This window comes from Suncus etruscus (genome assembly GCF_024139225.1).
Source record: "Suncus etruscus isolate mSunEtr1 chromosome X unlocalized genomic scaffold, mSunEtr1.pri.cur SUPER_X_unloc_4, whole genome shotgun sequence".
NCBI classification, from domain to species: Eukaryota; Metazoa; Chordata; class Mammalia; order Eulipotyphla; family Soricidae; genus Suncus; species Suncus etruscus.
The window spans coordinates 117,578-140,222 of NW_026060324.1; the positions used below are offsets into that span (position 1 = coordinate 117,578).

The 22,645-nt window shown below is 40.7% G+C and overlaps 1 protein-coding gene across 1 annotated transcript; it reads left to right on the forward strand.

The window, feature by feature from the left end:
- The first annotated feature begins 1,102 nt into the window (after positions 1 to 1,102).
- LOC126000626 (dolichyl-phosphate beta-glucosyltransferase-like) lies at positions 1,103 to 7,899 on the forward strand. Its single transcript, XM_049767825.1, is given in 2 exon segments — positions 1,103 to 1,157; positions 6,865 to 7,899. Coding segments are annotated over 2 exon segments (987 nt in total). The 3' UTR covers positions 7,797 to 7,899.
- Positions 7,900 to 22,645: the final 14,746 nt, after the last annotated feature.

Below are 22,645 nucleotides of genomic sequence, written 5' to 3' on the forward strand. Positions count from 1 at the left end.
TTTCCCCAGGCACTTCTAGCTAGTGACTCTCTCTCTCTGACCTTGGTTGGGGAGTGACCTCAGACTTAAGTGAGAATAAAGATACTCCCTTTTTCTCTCAGTTTCTAGTAGACAATCATTAACAAGTAGAAATCTCTGGATTGGCATAATGCTCCTGGCAGTTTATTCCCATGGACCCTTTGAGCCTTGTAGCACCAGATCCTGAAAGACTGGGAATTCTGCACCATGCAGTTCTGGCAGCTTTGGGGCTCTGCAGCGTTGCTGCACCTGTATACAGGCTGACATGCAGCTTATTGCAATCTCCTAAAGAAGCCTGGATAGATGTAGGTAACCAGAGTATCTGCAGGCTGAAAACCATTGATTATTCTACAAAATTCAACATTACCTGAGTTTATAGCTCCCATCTACTCAAACCTTTTCCACAATTCTGCTGCTTCCGCTCTCCCAGCTGTGATTCAGGTGGTTGACTTGGATTCAGAGCTCGAAGATTGTGTGGAATGGAAGAAGCTGCAGCCAAAAATACACTGCATGCCTGAGCACAATGCTCTGTGTGGGTCCTGACACCGGAGATGCAGGCTCTCCTCTGGTCATACAGGAAGGCACTTTCCACTATGTTCAGCACCTCAGCCTTCATTGGGAAAATGCAGCGTCTGCAGGAGCTTTGGGGTCTCATAACTTAACCCCAAGGGATTGAGGAGAATCGGGTCTTGAAGCAAACATTTACTATGGAAATAATCCACTCAGATAGAAGGGAATAAAGTAGACTGAGGAAAGTTCAACTACCACCCTTCGACCGCTAGCAAGAGATTTAAGTCAGTCAGCCCATCTGTAAAAAATATTGCAACCCATTTTACCCAGCTATGGAGTCTTTATTAAAAAGAGAAAGACAACCCTCTAGGGTGGAGAAAAGGGTAAGGAAACAATCCAAAAGATGCATCAACACAAAGTTGCTCCCTTCCAGTGAATGACAAGCACCAACAAGAAAACAGAATGGAAACCTGGTTATCCCAACAGTGGTAGAGCAGTTCACCCTTGTGTATCTCAGTCTCTCAGGACACCTCCAGGCAGCGACTGCTGTGGACTCAGCAGATCTCCAGGCTAGATGGCGGAAATGGTCATTTCAAGAGATGGACACGAAGATCCAGCTTCTCAGTCAGGTGGCTGAGGTCACAACTGCGGTTTACAAAGTCATTTCTAGTTGAGTTTTCAACATAAAATGTTGAAGAAATCAGATGTGTCCTGTCAATCCATCTTTTGAAATTTACAAAAATTGTGCTATAATGATAACCATGAAGTTATTTCTTGTACCAATTTCCAAATAGAATAAAATATTCGTAACAGCTCAGAGAACATGAACAATTACCTTCCCCAGATGCTAATTCTGAATATTTTACCCGAAAATTGGATATTCCAGATATGAAGGAAATCCTCCCAAGCCTCTGAGATTCTCTTGGGTGGTAGCAAGGAATGGTGGGTTGCGAGTGTCCCCTGCTGCCCAGAACTGCCCTACAGAAAGAATCCTGTCTGGGTTTCCAAGCACTATCATCTTCACAATCCTGCTTGAAGTATCATAGGGGACGCTGAGGTCTGTCCTAACTCAGTCGTGTGCAAAACAGACACCCTACCATTCACACCCTGCTCCAGCCTCATTTGGAAGTTTGAAATTTTCAACCTGACTTCAGTATTCTACTACAGACATGAAATTTTATAATTTCTCAGAAATTAATACAATTATGAGGTCGAAGAAATAGCATGGAAAGAGGGATTTGCCTTGCATTCAGAATGACGGTGGTTCAAATCCCAGCATCCCATATGGTACCCCGAGCCTCAATGCCCCACATCCAACCCCGGGTGTGAGCCAATGGCTCTTTCCAAACTCACCTGCAAACACACCCGTTGGTAGCCTCCCCAATGCTCCACCTTCCAACCAGGAGATCAGTTCAGGCTTCAACCGGCAATGGCCTGCCAGAAGGAAGACTATGGGGTCAGACACAAGGAAACATAAGCCAGTGCATGAGTCTGAGTACAAAATGAAATTGGACAAATAACAGAAGATGAAGAACAGATTCTTGGCTCTCTAAACACATGTTATTTATTGTACAGATGAGACCAGGTTGAATGAGAGTCAAATTAAGGGAGCAGGTCACACAATGAGGGATGGGAGAGCAATAGTTCAGTGTTGGCGTTGCACCTGGTTGAACTGTATTTTATCTAAACATCCTCAGGTTGAGTTCCTCTTAGTCACCATTTGAGTGACCGAGCTCCCTGAGGTCCTCAGGGACAAACCACTGAGTGAAGAGCCAGGCACATGCACCAAGCCCCAAAGGTGTCTTATAAAGAGTCTAGAGGGGCCAGAGAGAGCAAAGTTGTAGCGCATTTGCCTTGCACACAGTGTATCTAGGACAGACCAGATTTATTCCTACCATTCCATATGCCCCCCCCCTCTGAGTCTACCACAAGCAACTTCTAAGCACACACCAATTACTATATCCTGAGCACCACCAGATGAAGCCCAGAAATATAAAAAGGCTACAGTGATATTATGGTAGTTATGACACATGGCATTTTCAGGGTAAAAAATGAACCATACTTCATCCATTCAGCCTTGTGTGAAGTCATTCCTGGGTGCAGATGTGTGCATAATCCCTTGGAATCCCTGTATAGTTCAACTATAAAATCAATCAGAAAAATGAAACACTTCCTAGCGAGGGTTGAAAAGAATTGGAGAAAACGGTCTGCATGCAGGAACATCAGAATTCAACTCCATCAAGAAAATGTCCCCAAAACCACTGGATAGTTTGATACTGGGTGGATGTTTTGAAATCATGAAAAGAAATTAAGTCACTTATAAATTGTGCACTCTTGGGGCTGGAGTGCTAGCATGGACGTAGGGTGTTTGCCTTGCGTTCAGGACATTGGTTCCAATACCGGCATCTAGTATGGTCCCTTGAGCCTGCCAGGAGTGATTTCTGAGAGTAGAGCAGGAGTAACCCCTGAAGGCTGCAGGATATGACCCTCCAAAAATATCCCAAAAAGTCTTTGGGTCCTGAGAGATAGCATGTTGGTAGGGCACTTATCTTGCATGCAGAAGGACAGTGGTTCAAATCCATGCATCCCATACCGTCCCTCATGCCTACCAGGGGTATTTTCTGAGCACAGATCTATGAGTAATCCCTAAACACTGCCGGGTGTGATCCAAAAACCTAAATAAAAAAAGAAAAAAATGTTCAGTGTCGTAATGATCACTAGAACTCCAGATGATCACCAGAACATAGTTGGGAGTGAATCTTGAACTAATAATTAGAGTAAGTCCTGAGCTCCCCTACAGGTGTGGATGAGAAACCCTGGTTCGTGAAATTACATCACTTTTGACAAAACACACAGTGATCAGGGCAGACTCCTTGCTATGTGCTGAGGCTGGACACATGGAGTCTTAGGTAACTAGAAGAAGATCTGGGGATCAAACCTAATTTGGCCCAAATATAGCAAACCCAGGAAACAATGTATGATTCCTCAGGTCGCTAAAAACCCATTTAAAAATATAAAGCTGGGCCCGGAGTAATAGCACAGCGACGTTTGCCTTGCAAGCAGCCGATCCAGGACCAAAGGTGGTTGGTTCGAATCCGGGTGTCCCATATGGTCCCCCGTGTCTGCCAGGAGCTATTTCTGAGCAGACAGCCAGGAGTAACTCCTGAGCAACGCTGGGTGTGGCCCAAAAACGAAAAAAAAAATACAAAAATAAAAATATAAAGCTGACTCCTCTAAGAAATAAAGCCAGGGCTGGAAAGTGATAACTATAGAGACGGGCTTGACCTTGGGATCAGCTGAATCTGCACACCTTCCCACTGAATCCATAAGCAGAGGCCCCAGGGCAGCTTCTCACCAGCTGCCTGCAGGTGTTTCTAGGTTTCCAGCATCACATCTTTATAGTTTCCTCTGAGAGGCATCCAAGCATGGCCACTCCTTGGTAGAGAAGATTATAGCTACATCAGCGAAGGTCACCATGTCCTAAACACACAAAGAGGAAGTCAGGGCCATGTTCACCCAGGGCATTGGGAGATGACAGGATCCCCTAGATTCCTAGGAGTAATGGCCTCTCTCTTCTGCCCACTTAGAGCACCCAGTCACCATAACCTTCTCCTTCATGGCACCCAAAGGGAAGGTCCACAAATATCAATCTAGAGAGCCAGATCAGCGAATATTATGTGGGACACTATTCTAAGTTTTTGGAGGTGCTGCTTTGCAGACAGATCACTCGAGCCCAATCCATAAACCAGATTCACAGAACACTGGTGGATGAAATGTCTCAGTACAGAACTCAAAATAGTTAAAAGAGGAACTCAGGATGTGGCCCCTAATGCTAAAGACACACTGGCCCCTTCTGTCACCAGAATCCATTTCTATTAGAGAAGGGAAATTCCAATCCGATCCACTGAGTGAATCAAACCTGGGCTTGGCATTATTAGCACTCCCAGTTCACTAGCAAATCCTTTCTGGTACAGGTCAAAATGTCATGACACACAATAAAAATGCTTTTTTGAAAGGTCCTTTGCTTCTTTTTCCCAATTAGAACCACAACTTACAGGACTGCAGACAAGGAGGCTTTGGAATCGCAACGGATTAACTGAGGTGAAATTCGGCAGCAGAGACTAATCTTACTCTGCAGAGTAAGGGACAAAATGGTCGAGTTGTGTGTACTGGATTTGAATAGGAAGGGTGCTGAAAGGGACAACCCTGGGTCAATCTCAGGCACAGGCTAGTGTCCCTTCATGTTGTCAGGGTTGAACCTTTTGTGTAGAGTCAGAGGAGGCTTTGGAAATGCAACTGGTATACTGAGGAAAATGTGGCTACAGGGGGGGAAGATGACTCTGCAGAGTAAAGTACAAAATAGTTGACTTGTATGTCCTTCACCTACGCAACAGAGCCAGGAAGGATGCAGAGAAGAACAGCTCTTGGTCAATTTCAGGGACACTACTCAAGGAAAATCCCTGAGCATAGCCAGTAGCTCAACTTTCAACACAAAACAAAGGAACCATTGACAATAACAGCACTAAGAAATTGAAACTAAAATCAAACAAACTCCACAGGGAAATGCACGGGTAGGAAAGGACCATGCCGTGTTTTTAAAGATAGGGCTAAAAATTATTCATCAGGATTCCAAAGATAGGTAACCCATGGATATTTTACAAGACATAGAAGGAGGGTCTTGAGTGAATACATGGAGACTTGGGCACAGTTGCAGTCCTTCCATAGGAAGCAGCTGCACATTAGAAAATACAATTGTGACAGAACCAGAAGAATATTTACTGAATGCTTGTCATAGAAGAGTGCTGCCCCAAGCTGAAACCCCAAAACATCTACAGTTTCACCATCCAGAAGGTATGATTCTAGAGGGTAAAGCCATATGAACTACGTTTGGGTATAATGCCATAAAGTAGAAATAAATCAAAGAACCTATCCCCAAGACAGTTCGAAATGTAATTTATGGCATACTTTCTGGGCTCAAGGTCTACTTCCTCACTAACACTCTGGTCCCTATTACAAGGAGTGCAAGCCTCACATCCAACAGGGTCTTAGGTTCATCATTGGTGACTCAGAATGAAGCCACAGGAATGCCTGAGCACTGAATGGCAAGCCCCCAAACCAAACACAAGACAACAAACAAGGACAAAGGCAGCCTCAATCTGAAGTGAACAGAACCCTTGCCAGGAGTGTCAGGAATCACAACCCCTACCCAGATCCCTTTAAGAAAACATCTCTGGGCCACACAGTTCTGAGAGGGTTGTACTCCTTGGCCTCTCCACTTGATTTTCTTAGAGTGCACACAACACCTTTACATGGGGAAGGAGTCACACTTTGAGGCTCCATCATCTCTGGCTTGGATCATTTCCGAAAAGGAGCAGCAAGGCCCCTTGCACAATGCCTAGAGAAATGTCAAGCTTTGAGTAAGAAGGATGAGCACAAGCCCTGCCCAGCTGATTCCTCTGGGTCTTGCTTGACCCTGTCCCAGCACAGCACATCTGAACCTGGCATCCAGCCTCTACTTCTAGTGAGAGACCATGTGGCACGTGCCCAAATAGTGTGTTCTTCAGCAAATTGTCCTAATATCCACATAGCTTATAAAGGAACAGGATGTGCCGGTGTCTGCACTTGAAGTTTCTAGACAAATACCTACCTTTACAATCAATTGGTCTTTGGGGGAGGAGACAGTAGTACAGCGGGAAGGACATTTGCTCTGCAGGTAGCTAAGCCAAGCTGGGCCCTTGAGGATGTGATCCTAATCTTGCTGAAAGAGGCCCAACACTCCTTGCAAGAATAACTATTTTGTAAAAGTTCCCCTCTTAAAAAATACATTTTCCCAAAATACTCCAACCAAAAGTCTGGAGTCAACAGGCCACAGAGAGATGGAGACCGGGATGTGCCCAGCAACTTATACAGAAGAAAGATACATTTTCTGGGGGGAAACAATCTCAAGATCTGAACAGCAATAAGAGGTTTTTTTTTTTTTGTGTACACATTTAGTTTTATTGTAACAAAGCAACTTGTACACTTTTTAACGTTTAAAACTGAGCATCTTTTCTTTCCAGTGAAACAAAAGAAAATTTAAAAATAAACAGGAACAAAATTACAATAGAGAATGTCAATTCCAAATAAGTTCCTACAGTTTTCTGCTGATTCTCCCATCGAGTGGCAGGGCTCAAGTCATCATTAGGAGAGAATTTTATCTTTAAAAGTGTCGTTTTAAACTGCAAGGATGTCCGTCAAACATCACAATTAAACATGCCAAAGGAGAAGCCATGTTGTCAAAATGATTTCACACTCTAGTGTTCGGTGCATCCTTTTCCCAGCTCCGCCTCAATTGAGAGCTTAGGCGCTGCCTCTCCCAGGTTTCCTTTGTTGCATGTATAACTGCTGGAGAAATGCCCCGCCTTCATCGACATGAACAAGAGAAGTTCTTCATAAATGCCAAAGGCCAGAAGGAAGATTTACCCAGCATATGGGACTCACCTACCAAACAGCTTTCTGTTGTTGTGCCTTCACACAAGGAAGAAAAACGGTTGCCTGTCATGATGGATGAAGCTCTGGACTATCTAGAGAACAGACAGAAATAAGATTCTGCGTTCACTTATGAAGTGATAGTAGTTGATGATGGCAGCAAAGACAAAACTTCAAAGGTTGCTTATAAGTATTGTCTGAAATATGGAAGTGACAAAGTACGAGTGATAACACTGGTGAAGAATCGTGGGAAAGGAGGAGCTATTAAGATGGTTATATTTAGTTCTGGAGGAGAAAAAGTCCTTATGGCAGATGCTGATGGAGCCACAAAGTTTCCAGATATTGAGAAATTAGAAAATGGATTGGATGACCTGCAACCTTGGCCTGATAGAATGGCTATTGCTTGTGGATCTCAAGCACATTTAGAAAAAGAATCAATTGCTCAGCGTTCTTACTTCCGTTCTCTTCTCATGTATGGTTTCCACTTTCTGGTGTGGTTCCTTTGTGTCCGAGGAATCAGAGACACACAGTGCGTGTTCAAATTATTGACCCGAGAAGCAGCTTCGCGGACATTTTCATCTCTACATATTGAACGGTGGGCATTTGATGTAGAACTGCTTTATATAGCACAGTTCTTTCAAATTCCAATAGCAGAAATTGCTGTCAACTGGTCTGAAATTGAAGGTTCTAAATTAGTTCCATTTTGGAGCTGGCTCCAAATGGGCAAGGATCTACTTTTTATACCACTTCGGTATTTGACTGGTGCCTGGAGACTTGAACAAAACAGGAAAATCAATTAGGGTATTTGCCATCTTTGATTGTATTATTGCCTATTAGTGTCACATTTTGTTTTAAATAAAGTTGAAATATATCTATAAAAACAAACAAACAAAAAAAAACAAATGTGGGGGGAAGTCAAACCCCTTGTTGATGGTCTCCAAGTCAAAGAATGATTCCCAAAAAGATAAATTGAATCCCATTCTTCCATCCCCCCTTTTGGGGGAGACTTTGATAATAATGTCCGGAGTAAATAATCAACGAATGCAAAAGATTAGGGGACCAAAGGTTCAGCAAAGAAAGTCTTTTGTCAGTTGCAGCCAGCTCCAAAAAGCAAACTGAAGAAGCGGTCAGTTCTGGCAAAAGAGCTCCCTATGCCTCCCCAACAAGCTATTTATTTGTTTCCTTAATCACCCCCACCTGGAAGATCCAGGTGGGATGACAGGCAAAAACATTATTACAACAATCACACAACAATTCCCCCTTTTTTGTAAGCAAACAATAATAGTATACAATACAATAGTAATATACAATACAATACAACACTACATAATTACAATTACAAAACTTTAATGAAATATTAAATACTATAAAATTAAAAACATTAATTTCAATTAATTAAAACATTTAATTACTTTAATCATAAATTAAATATACTTTAAAAGATTTTAATCATAAAAAATACAAGTATATCAGTTAAAAATTTTTTTACCAGGTTCAAAGTTACTCTAAAAAAATAAGGAGTATAGAACTCCTAAAAGTCCAAACAAAGACATTTGATGAATCAGGAAAGACGAGTTATAACTTGATATAGGACACAGCACTGGAACAGTTAATGATGTATTCCTCAGTTCGATATCAGGAGGCTTGCAATTGTGGTGAGATTCCTACAAATAAAACGTTAAGAACTAGGAAGAAAAGATGAATTGTGAGAAATAATAAATTAAGGCATAAAGTGTCAGGAAAAGAAAACCATAAACAAAAATTACAAAACTGATAAACATGCAAATACATACTATACAAAATTATGGGAATAACACTCATTTATAATTGCCAAAAATATCTATTAGACAGGAATCAAAATAAAGCCAAAGAAAAAATTTGAACTGAATCAAAAAAAAAACACTTTGAAAATACAATAATAAAAAAAACTATTTAAATGAATATTTCAAAATAACAAAAAATTATAGTAACGAAAAAAATTTTTTAATCAAAGTCGAATTCAGATGATCAAGAATTTCATATACACCATAACCATAAAATTCTATAATGCAAATATGAAACAATAAATGTATTATAATCAGTCATCAATAATGAGCACTATGAACAGAGTCTACCCAAAATTATGGTTATATCAAAACTATGATTATACTTTCATCTCAAAATCTATGTTGAGAGCAATAAAACACTGATGTTACAATGAAAGTCAAAAGTTGCCAAATGAACATATATCGATACACAATCATAAAGCAACATTAACATGATTAAGAATCTTTCTTTCATATAGGTCTTAAGTAACATCAATATATTGCAAAATCTTCTAATTAATAGTAACCTAAAACAATACTGAAATTGAGGCATAAATACATCATACAAACAACCACAATGAGAATTCATCGTATTCATTCCTATTAAGAAATCATACCTAAAAAATGACCAGTAAATCATCAATGATAATTGACAAATAAAGGAAATGATCATTAAGTATTCATAGATCTCTGAGAAATATAAAACAAGATATATGCTGCTGTAGATTTTACCGATGCAATAGGGATCTTCTTCATCTTCTTATCATAAAAATTGATCCAATACTGTTCTGTGGCAATTTTACAATATGAAGTACAATGTCCATAATGAACTTGACCAAAATGATTTGATACTGATGATAAATTATATTTTTCAATCTTGTTATTATCTTCTTGAGTGAATTCTGCTAAATTGAGGTCTTCCAAAGGAAAATCCACATAAGTGTATAATTTTTTAATCTGTTTTCCATCAAAAGCAAAACGTTTCAAATGAATTATCAATACGGGAGGTATTTTCCATAATTATGTTTTCTTTGAAAAATTCCTTTTAGTGTTGCAATTATAACAGTGAATTCTATTGTTATCTCTCAAATCTTCTTCTTTAAAAAATTAACAAGGCATTCCTCTAACATTAATAATTCGTGAGGATCCTATTGGTTGTGTCCAGCAAATTGGTCATTGAGTAAACTTATTGTTACTTTGAAACTTTCAGGATTGAAATACTTATGGCATTCATTTCCCATGATTTTGATAAGCTGACCAAATTCATCTGCTAATTTACCTTTATGTCCCTTTGGATTTTCTCTGTTAATATCTTTTTTATAATGATCTTGATAAAAATACTGAGTCAAGTCTGTAATATTATACAAGCATTGCAATATTGAATTCATGTAACATGAGTTACCCAAATTTTGTAATCCAGTGAAAACAGGTTTCTGTTTTTCTTTTTGAAGTCCAGACTGTAAGGATTTTTCACTTTTGTCAGATTCACTGAGAATATGAGGTATGAAAGTTAATCTCTCACTTACTTTCCCAGTCACCTCAGCAGCACCACAACTGTCAATATCTTGAGCACTCTGTACTTGATGTGGGGAGGAATCTATAGTCCCAGCAACCTGACCTTGATCATCAGTGCCAGTCCGATTTCTAACGAGACGCAAGGGGACCCAAAATTTCTTAGGAGGGTTGTCATTTGTAGAAACATATGCATAACCCCTCCCTCTCAAGAGGAGAGAATCAGCAATCCATTTTTTATCCTCTTTTATCCAAATTGGAATATTTGTTGTTTCTTGTCTCTGATTATCTTGTTTAAAATGTTTTTCCCCTGCTGTATAGCTCTCTGCATGAGGTAATTTAGATAATTTAGTGTAATGAGAGTCAAAGATAACAGCTCCGTTGGTATTAAACCTCTTTTTCTATTATTTTGCTATTGAGTTTTCAGAGTTCTTTCACACTCTAGTGTGTTCACAATGCTCATTATTGATGATTGATTATAATATATTTATTATGGTATTGTTGGGCATGAAATTCTTTTTTTTTTTTTTTTTGGTTTTTGGGCCACACCCAGTAACGCTCAGGGGTTACTCCTGGATATGTGCTCAGAGGTTGCTCCTGGCTTGGGGGACCATATGGGACACCGGGGGATCGAACCACGGTCCGTCCAAGGCCAGCGCAGGCAAGGCAGGCACCTTACCTTTAGCGCCACCGCCCGGCCCCCGGGCATGAAATTCTTGATCATCTAGATTTGCTTGACTTTAATTTAAAAAGTTCTTTTTGTTACTATAATTTTTTGTTATTTTGAAATATTCATTTAAACAGTTTTTTCAGGGGGCCGGAGAGATAGCATGGAGGTAAGGCATTTGCCTTTCATGCAGGAGGTCATCGGTTCAAATCTCGGTGCCCCATATGGTCCCCCCGTGCCTGCCAGGAGCAATTTCTGAGCATGGAGTCAGGAGTAACCCCTGAGCACTGCCGGGTGTGACCCAAAAACCACACACACACACACAAAAAAAAACAGTTTTTTCATTATTGTATTTTCAAAGTGTTTTTTCTTTTTTCTTTTTGATTCAGTTCAAATTTTTTCTTTGGCTTTATTTTGACTCCTGTCTAATAGAAATTTTTGGCAATTATAAGTGAGTATTATTCCCATAATTTTGTATAGTATGTATTTGCACCGACCTTCTGCATGCAAGGCAAGCTCCCTACCTCCATGCTACCTCTCTAGCTCCTACTCTAGTTTATTACAATTTATATCAAATTGGTACAATAGTATTAATAACATAATGTTGATATTCTAACAGTTTTTCGATGCAACCTCTAGTCCAACTCCTAATTCTACTCCTTTCCCTTTTCTACTTCGTAATATCAATTATTATTCCACCTTCAATGCATGTCATTGTGTAATACTATATATTCCATTTTTTATTTCTCTATATTACACTTGATGAAATCATAAATGTGTGACCTCTGTGGTACATTTACTGAACATGACACTTGTAAATTCAGTTAGGTTGCAAGGAAGTACAAGGTATCTTTTCTTCTCTCCATGTAATTATTATTGGGTCGTATATATAAGCTAATCTTTTTCATTCATGAACATTTGGGTAGCTCACACCTGAACATTGCAAAAAGCATTAACATAGGTCCTCATACTTTTTAATTTTTTAAATAAATTTTAACTTTTGTTTAACACAAATGAAATTTTATTCTCCACATTCTAAAACCACAGAGCGCACTGTTTTAGTTTGCACCTCCATTACACAAGGACCTTAAAATCCACTCTGCCTACTTCTGATTACTCAATTTATAGGACCAAGTCGATCAACTCTACGTATATCCTTGGTATGCTGATTTCTGTTATCTCTGTGTATTGTTCAACTAACATTACTTAGGCAGTGTCGAAGAACTGAATGCCAAGCTCTATCATTCCTTACTTGATACATGTCCAGATAGTTTTAATTGATTCTGAAATAGGCAGCATTACTGTTACAACGAGGGAGTGTTATATATCAAGATATGTACCTTTGCTTCTGCCTTTTTGAAACTAGAAACAATTAGCTTTCACACAATTGAAGCATTTTCTTTACTAAATCTCTATACTCTTCAAGGAGACTCAACAGGGATTTATTAATATGTGTGCTTTTTATTTATCTTGGTTTTTGGGCCACACCTGGTGACAGTCAAGTGTTATTTCTATGTACTGAGAAATATTTCCTGCTTTGGCTCCTATATGGAATGCTGGGGATCTAATCAAGGTCCATCCAAGATCAGCGATGTGAAAGGAAAATGTCCTGTGGCTCCAGGTTTAATATGCATGCTTTTTAAATCTCTCTTCCCTGCCACACACCCCACTCGTTAACAGCCCTGTTTTCGTTAGCTTAAATGGTGATTTCCAAGAATCCTATGTACAACTAAAGTGTGAGATTTTGCTGCAAAAAAGATGCATATGATGAGTGATTAACTATATGAAATATGGTATCAACTGAAGTGGAAGTTTCATACCCCAAATGTAGGACATTGGACCACAGGTCCAAACAAATGTTGATGCAGACAATAATGCACACATACTTAAGGGCGTAACACAAGATGAGGAACTCCGAAATATAATACAGCTTCTAAGTTAAAGGTAAGTCATGGATAATGCCTGAGTTATTGTAAAGCAAAACACAAATATACAAAAGGTTTTATTTACCAGGAGATATATTTCATTCAAATAAATCCTCTTAAACATAAGAATTATGCCTAAGCCTCGGAATCAATTTATTAAGACTGTAACATGCTGATCAGAAATACTTAATCAACGACACATTCTTTGTATAAAATTGTTGATAGTATGAGCCTATCCCCTACATTCAGGGGGAAGGAAATATTATGGATGAGAAATATACAGAGAAAAAGTTTATTAGTGAATAAGGCAAAATATAAAGGAAGATATTGGAACATTTTCTAAGTCAATTTCTTGTACATGTCATGCTGTTGTGTTGTATGACTGTTCATTAGACATTTTTGCTTCAACCATAAGGATTCTCCAGTGTGACCTCTGGAGTTTAATGAGACTTGACCTCAGTCTGAAGCCTCTCCGAAACTCTCTGCAATCATGAGGTATCTCTCCAATATGTCTTCTCGAGTGTGATGACACCAAACGTCTCACTCCCCGCAAACATCTGGTTTCTCCTCCATGTGAATCTCTTGTGTGTGATGATACCTGACCTATCTGTGAAGCCTCAACCACACTCCTCACAAACATGGGGTTTCTGTCGTCTGGTGTTGGATGAGACCTGATATATCTCTGAAACCTCGCCCACACTCCACACAAACTTGGGGCTTCTCTCCTGTATGTGTCCCTCTGGTGTTTGATGAGACCTGACATATTTCTTAAGCCTTGCCCACACTCCTCACGAACATGGGGCTTCTCTCCTGTGTGTATCATTTGGTATGCATTGAGATATGACCTCTGACTGAAGCCTTGCCCACATTCCCTACAAACAAATCGGCTTCTCCCCTGTGTGTGTCATTTGGTGTCTGATGAGACTTGACCTACGACTGAAGCCTCGCCCACATTGCCTAAAAACATGGGGCTTCTCTCCAGTGTGTGACCTCCAGTGTCATGAGACTTGACCTCTCACTGAAGCCTCGTCCACACTCCCCACAAAAATGGGCTTCTCTCCTATGTGTATCCTTTGGTGTGTGATGAGATGTGACCTCTGATTGAAGCCTCGCCCACACTCCCCACAAACATGGGGCTTCTCTCCTGTGTGTATCCTTTGGTGTCTTTTGAGATGTGACGTCTGACTGAAGCCTCGCTCACATTCCATACAAACATAGGGCTTCTCATCTGAATGTGTCTTCTGATGTGTGGTGAGACTTGACATACGACTGAATTCTCGCCCACATTCCCTACAATCATGGGGCTTCTCCCCTAAATGTGTCCTCTGGTGTCTGATGTGATTGACCTATCTCTGAAGCCTTGCCCACACTCCCCACAAGCATGGGGCTTTTCTCCTGTGTGTATGCTTTGGTGTTTGATGAGATGTGACCTCTGACTGAAGCCTCGCTCACACTCCCCACAAACATGGGGCTTCTCTCCTGTGTGTATCCTTTGGTGTGTGATGAGACTTGACCTACGACTGAAGCCTCGCCCACATTCACTACAAACATGGGGCTTCTCTCCTGTATGTGTCCTCTGGTGTGTGACAAGATTTGACCTCGAACTGAAGCCTCGCCCACATTCCCCACAAACATGGGGCTTCTCTCCTGTGTGTATTCTTTGGTGTATGATGAGAATTGACCTATGACTGAAGCCTTGCCCACATTCACTACAAACATGGGGCCTCTCTCCTGTATGTGTCCTCTGGTGTCTGACGAGCTGTGAGCCGTGACTGAAGCCTCGCCTACACTCCCCACAAACATGGGGCTTCTCTCCTGTGTGTAGCCTTTGGTGTGTGATAAGACTTGACCTCTGACTGAAGCCTCGCCCACATTCCCTACAAACATGGGGCTTCTCTCCTGTGTGTATTCTTTGGTGTGTGATGAGACTTGACCTACAACTGAAGCCTCGCCCACACTCCCCACAAACATGGGGCTTCTCTCCTGTGTGTGTCCTCTGGTGTCTGACAAGATTTGACCTCGAACTGAAGCCTCGCGCGCACACCCCACAAACATGGGGCTTCTCTCCTGTGTGTATTCTTTGGTGTCTGATGAGAATTGACCTATGACTGAAGCCTCGCCCACATTCCCTACAAACATGGGACTTCTCTCCACTGTGAGTCTTCTGGTGGGTGTTAAGTTTTGACTTTTGACTAAGGCCTTGCCCACACTCCCTCAAATCATGAGGCTTCTCTTCTGTGTGTGCCTTCTGGGGTATCACATTTGATACAAGAGTGAAATCTTTTCTAGGCCTCACATTCTTATCTCTTAAAAATCTTTTTATTCCTATTCCTTGACCTACCTTACCTGTGTCCTCTGTATTTAATATATGCCAGGTGTTATTTTTTTCCTCCTTTGAAATCTCATATTTAATAGAGCTCCCTATTTGACTGTCGCATAATGTAGATAACGCCGTTGAAATTTTTTTATCTAAAGGTATGGAACATTCTTCTTGCTTTTGACTTTCAAGTATATCATTTCTAGTTTTGTCATTGTAAGTATTAGAATGCTTTTGCCATTGGTTCTGATTCCGAGGATAGGAGTTCTCTGATGAAGCATTCTCTCTTGGCAATGCTCCTGGGACTATCCAAGAGGGATGAATTGGGTTCATGTGATGATTAAGGAAGTTCTGATTGGAGAAAGTCCGACAGCAGAAGGCACATGGGTAGATTTCTGGCTTTGTTTCTGCTGAAAGAAGAATTTGGTCAGAGTAGAATTACAAGGCTTTCTGGACCATAGCTCTATCTCCTGCTAAATTCTGTTCTCATGGCTTTACTTATTTTGTGGATAAAGCAAGATAAGACTTCATATTCTTAAATATTCTAATTTCTGTTTTTGGAATTAGAAGGTATATGCAGAGTTGCCCACAACTTATTCCTTGCATGTATGCAAGGTACCTAACAGTATTTTTTTTTGCATCCCCACTGCCATTTTCCCTTACAGTATGTTTTATCTTACCATTTATAATTATTCTCACTTGTAAAGTTAACAAACACATATTCAAAATCTTTTATTAGTTTTTGGGTTCAGCATTAAGGGCAGTGAATGGGAGCAAGACAGATCCTACACCAATGATCTGGGAGCAGGACGCCCCAGTCCAGGGCCCCCTTTCACACAGACCCACAATGTTCTACTCCCAATCCATGACTTGCTCCCAAGAACATCATCCCACACTCACCTGCAAGCATGCCTCTTGGCAGCCTATCCAGAATTCCATCCTTCAGCCAGGAGATCAGCAAAGGTTTCACCTTGCAATGCCCTGCCAAGAAGAGTATTTTCTGGGGTTAGATAATGGGAAACCGACTGAAGCCTGTGCATGAGTCTGAGATTCTATTGAAAGCTGACAAACCAAGGAACAGAGGAAGAATCTGTGCTCTCAGTATGCATTTTGATATTACACAGTTGAAATCAGGATTAAATGAAAATGAAATCAAGAATATAATGGAGGGGGCCAGATAGGTAGCATGGAGGTAAGGCGTTTGCTTTTCATATAGAAGGTCAGTGATTCTGGGCCGGAGATAGCATGGAGGTGAGATGTTTGCCTTTCATGCAGGAGGTCATCGGTTCTAATCCCGGCGTCCCATATGGTCCCCTGTGCCTGCCAGGAGCGATTTCTGAGCCTGGAGCCAGGAATAACCCCTGGCACTGCCGGGTGTGACCCAAAAACCACAAAAAAAAAAAAAAAAAAAAAAAAGAAGGTCAGTGATTCAAATGCTGGTATCCCATAGGGTCCCCTGAGCTTCTCAGGAGCGATTTCTGAGTATAGAGACAGGAGTAATCCCTGAACGCTGCTGGGTGTGACCCAAAAACAAAAGAAAAAAGAAGTTTAATTGAGGGGGCTGTATTATACCGAGGGAAGATGGGTGAGCACTTGGCTCACATGCATTTTACCAGTGTCCCTCAGGTAGTGAGCAGTGAATGAAAACCCAGGAGTAAAAGCAAGTGCCGCCAAAATCCATGTTTCTTAAATAGAGGAAGCTGGAGGTTTCTGGTACTGAGCACCAACTGTCCTGCAACCAATTTCATCAGGTCCCTGTCTGAGTAGGGAGAGTGACCCTTCGATCCCTCCCACAAACTCTTCATTCCCCAAACATTCGGATGCCGGTGCTTTTGTGTGAGGGTAATTCAATTTAGATCATGTATTTCCAGGCATATTGGACCTAGCATTTCTTTCTCTTGAAATATGTAATAGCTTAAAACCCGGTTCAGCAAATGTAGAAATTACTTTGAAATATTATTTATCATAATCAGATAACCTCATGTTTTTAGGGAAAAAAGCAGGTATACCTCTAGACACATTTTATACAATCAGTTCAATAGATCAATTTCTTAAACATCCTGAAACTCCAGCATTCAAATCCATTAAAAGAAAAATGAGAAAACTCCTGAGCTAGGAATAGGGAGAGAAATCCTGGCAAATTTTCAAGTCCAACAATATTCCTGGACCTTACAGATGAGGATCGAAAATAAACACTTAATGTTTTAGCAATGAAATAAAGAAGTTATTGGCCAGCAAACTAAGAAATCTAAAGCTGGGAAAAAATAAAAAATAACATAACGCTGGACAATTCAACCAACACAAAGAACTCTTTTGGAAAATGAGACTCCAGACAAATGAAACTGAAGGACTGAAAAACATGTCAGCAAACCACTATGGCTAGAATTATAAGGTAGAATATCACACTGAAAAACTTGAAGACAAATTACAAACAAGAGCTGATTAATGAAGTCAAGAAAGAAAGGAGAGCTGGGGGGGCAAGGAGCGGTGGCACAAGCGATAGGGTATTTGCCTTGGAAGTACCTATCCTAGAAGGAACTGTGGTTAGATCTCCCAGTGTCCCATGTGGTCAAACAAAGCTGGAGCGATTTCTGAGTTTAGAAACAGGAGTAATTCCGGAGTGATGCTGGGTATGACAAAAAAAAAATAGGGCCAAAGAGAAATGGGTAAGAAAGTGGTAAAGAAATTTCCCTTGCAAGTGGCTGACCCAGGACCCTCAGTGGCTCAAATCCCATATGGTCCCCTGTACCTACCAGAAGTGTTTACTTAGCAGAGAGTAGGAGTAACTCTTCAGGGCTGCCGGGTGTGGTACAAAATCCAAACACAGAGAGAGACAGATAAAGAGAGAAAAAGCAGTGAATCAATTTGAAGGGTACTTAATGAACAAAGAGAAGAGAAATAATCTCCAATTTATAGGAATACCAGATGAGAGGAAAATGGGAAAAGAGAAGAACAAGGAGTTATAGCAGATAACTTTCCTACTCTCTGAAAAGAGACTTCTATACAAATGAAGTGGGAAAAAGAGAAAAATAAACAGTGACATAGATTGAATCTTTAAAGCAGTTAAGAAGAAACATTTTAAGTAGAAAGGAAGGACATACGAAAAAAAATCATATCCCTTTTCAAATAATTCAAGCAAGAAATGGAAGACTGACCTAATTTCTACTGAATAAGATAAGTTAGGGGCCGGAGAGATAGCACAGTGCTGTTTGCCTTGCAAGCAGCCAATCCAGGACCTAAGGTGGTTGGTTCGAATCCCGGTGTCCCATATGGTTCCCCGTGCCTGCCAGGAGCTATTTCTGAGCAGCCAGGAGTCACCCCTGAGCAACGCTGTGTGTGACCAAAAACCAAAAAAAAAAAAAAAAGGGCCGGGGAGGTGGCGCTAGAGGTAAGTGTCTGCCTTGCAAGCGCTAGCCAAGGATCAGGACCACGGTTCGATACCGCGGTGCCCCATATGGTCCCCCCAAGCCAGGAGCAATTTCTGAGTGCTTAGCCAGGAATAATCCCTGAGCACCAAACAGGTGTGGGCTGAAAAAACAAGCAAACAAACATAGAGATGCTTAACCTTTCCTGGGGCCGGGAAGGTGGCGCTAGAGGTAAGGTGTCTGCCTTGCAAGCGCTAGCGTAGGACGGAGGGCGGTTAAATCCCCCGGTGTCCCATATGGTCCCCCAAGCCAGGGGCGATTTCTGAGTGCATAGCCAGGAGTAACCCTTGAGCGTCAAACGGGTGTGGTCCAGAAAACAAAACAAAACAAAAAAGATAAGTTGTCAGGGGCCCAAGCAGTGGCACTAGAAGTAAGGCGTGTGCCTTGCAAGCACTAACCTAGGACGGACCACGGTTTGACCCCTGGCGTCCATATAATCCTCAAAAGCGAGGAGCAATTTGTTTTCTTTCTTTTTTCTTTTTTGCTAATTAGTCATTTTGTTACTTTGTTTCTGAACATTCAATCGTTTCAGTAGAAATTAGCATCTAAATTGGTATGTTTCTACAGAGGTGACAATTTTAAACATAAAATGAAGTAATAAAGGAATTTCAAAAAATAGTGCTGAGAAATAATAATATTTATATATTCAAACTTTTAAAAAGAGGAGCCAGAGAGATAACACAGCAGTAGACATTTGCCTTGTGCACGGCCAAACCAGGACAGATGCTGGTTTGATTCCTGGCAGCCCATATGGTCCCCTGAGCCTGCCAGGAGTGGTTTCTGAGAAATATTTATTTTTATTTTTTACCACAGTGGATTAAAAATATGTCTCAGTAATATTTTAGGTAGTGACATTCATTGAGTCAGGGTATTCCCACCAACAATGCTGTCCTCTCTCCACCCAAGCATGCATCCCATATCCCCCTCCTTTGCCCCGGGGGCTGCTAGTTTGGGTGGTTTCCTCTGTGTGTAGCTTGTTGTAGATTGTGTATCGACTCTGTTGTCATTGGCTTTGGTGTTTAAGTAGGATCATTTTTTTATTTCTACTTGATGTTCATATGACTATTTGGTCCTGGTACCCTCCATTATTTCTCCTCCAATATGTGAGTTAGAATAAGGTGGTTCAAGTATGGTTCCGTTAGAAAAAAAGAAGAAAAAAGGGGGAGCCAAAAATCAAACAAGTAAAAAGTGGGAGGAGTCCTTCTAGAGAGTATACATATCAATTTAAGAGAAAAAAAGGGAAAAAGGAAAAAAAACATTATAAGAATACAAAATAGGAAAAAAACAAAACAAACAAATAACCAACCCAAAAAGCACCATAGCAATACAGACAATAACCAAACAATAACTATGGTCCAGAGATAAAAACCACACAAAGCTCAAAACAAACAACAAAAAAACCCATCAATAGAAATACCAAGAAAAATTAATTTTTGCCTTTTTTGTAAATATTGAGATTAGAAAGGGAGTTCCCTTTTTTACTGTCTGTGGATATGTTTAATACCTGAATATAGAAACAATGATCGGAGAGGGATGATCTCCCCCGTGGCCGAGAGAGAGCATGAACTAAGGCGTTTGCCTTTCATGTATAAGGATGGTAGTTGAAATCCCGGCATCCCATATGGTCCCCTGTGCCTGCCAGGGGCAATTTCTGAGCCTAGAGCCAGGAGTAATACCTGAGTACTGCCTAGAGTCAGGAATAACACCTAAACACTGCAGGGTGTGACCTAAAAAAAAAAACAAAAAAAGAAAAGAGAGTTCCCCTGGCCTAAGAGATAAAGGGTTTATCTATGCTTGAAATATACTGCCAGAGGGATATCCACAGGCTCCGTACATGCTCTTTTTCTCTCCCCTAGGTTTCTTGTGACATCTAAGAATTTCTGCTCAGATATGGATATAAAATCAGGCCTATGTAACTAGAGATTTTGGTATTTGCACAGGTCATAGGATGGAGCCTAGGGTGGAGTCCTTTATGGTTCTAGAAGTTCTGTTTCATCACTGTTGTTTTAATCAGTCTTTTGTAGTTGGTGGTCTTGGTTTTTGTACCACTCCTAAAGCAAAGCCTAGAATAGAGTCTTTCATTATGTCTCCAGAAGTTATGATTAGTTGTAGTCCTCTCAGTCAGGTTTAGGAATTAGAGACCTTGATTGCTGTACAGGTCGTATACAAAGCCTAGACTAGAATTTTTTTATTTTTATTTATTTGGTCCCATGATAGGTTCTGGACAGGAGCGACTTTTTTATTTAAATATCTTGATTAGATAAATGATTGCGATTACGTTTAAGTCATGTAAAGAACACCCCCTTCACCAGTGCAACGTTCCCACCACCAATGTCTCAAATATCCCTCCATCCCATCACACCCCTACTGTACTCCAGACGTCATTCCAGTTCCGTCATTCATTCACATGATTATGGTAGTTCTCTGTGTAGTTATTTCTATAGCTGCACTCACCCCTTCTCTGATGGGTGTTGGGTGAATAGTTTCTCCCACTCAGTGTGTGACTCTTGTATCCTTGGCACTATTTCTTTGGAGGTGCAGAAGCTTCTCAGTTTAATGTATTCCCATCTGTTGATCTCTGCTTCCACATCTTTGGAAAGTGCAGTTTCCTCCTTGAAGATGCCTTAATCTCAATGTCATGGACTGTTTTACCGACATGTTGTTCTTTATACTTTATGGTATCTGGTCTGATATCAAGGTCTTTAATCCATTTGGATTTTACCTTCGTACATGATGTTAACTGGGGGTGTATGTTCGTTTTCTGCAAGTGGCTAACCAGTTCTGCCAGCACCACTTGTTGAAGAGATTTTCCCTGCTCCACTTAGGATTTCTTCCTCCTTTGTCAAAAATTCGGTAATTGTATGTCTGGGAGACAATGCCTGAGAACTCAAGCCTATTCCACTGATCAGAGGGTCTGTCTTTATTCCAATACCATTCTGTTTTGATAACTATTGCTTTGTAGTACAGTTGAAAGTTGGGGAAAGTAATGCCTCCCATTTTCCTTTTCCCTAGGAGTGCTTTAGCTATTCAAGGGTGTTTATTGTTCCAGATGAACTTGCTAATTGTTTGATCCACTTCTTTGAAGATTGTCATGGGTATTTTAAAGGGGATCACATTAAATCTGTATTATGCTTTGGGGAGTATTGCCATTTTAATGATATTAATCCTGCCAATCCATGAGCAGGGTGTGTGTTTCCATTTTCGTGTGTCCTCTCTTATTTCTTGGAGCAGGGCTTTATAGTTTTCTTAGTATAGGTCCTTCACGTCTTTGATCTTGCTGCTTTCAGTATTCTATCTCTATCTGTGGGCTTTTTTTCAATGTAACGAGGATGTGTCTTGGGGTGTTCTTCTTTGGGTCTCTTTTCACTGGTACTCTTCAGGCATGGAGGATTTGATTGCATGTAGTCTTTAACTCTGGGAGTATCTGGGATGATGTCTTTGACAGTTGATTCTTTCTGGAGATCTCCTACCTGGGTCTCTGGGACTCCAATGATTCTCATGTTGTTTCTGTTGAGTTTATCAAAGTCTTCTATTTTTATCTGTTCGCACTCCTTGAGTACTTTATCCATTGCCTGTTCGTTTGTCTTAAGGTTCTTTTCCAATTTCTTCTGTTGTGTTGAGATTTTCCGCATCACGTATTCCAGTACTCTGATTCTCTCCTCAGCTGCTGATACCCTGCTGGCGAGGCCATTCATTGAGGTTTTCTGTTGAGCTAATCTGCTATTTCAGTTTGATGTTTTCTGATTTCTGTCTTTTTGTTCTGTTCAGATCGATCTATGCTTTCTCTGAGTTCTACAAACATTTTCCATATTGCTATTTTAAGTTCCATATCTGAGAGTTTAATGAGGTGCTTCGAATTTTTTAGTCATCCAAGCTATTGTCTTCGTTCTCTGTGCATGGTGTTTGCCTGCACGGTTTCCCTATTGTCACGCTTGTAGTATGGTTTTTCCTGTGTGTTGTGGTGGGGTTCATTGGTTCGAAAGAGTGCAGCCGCTAAG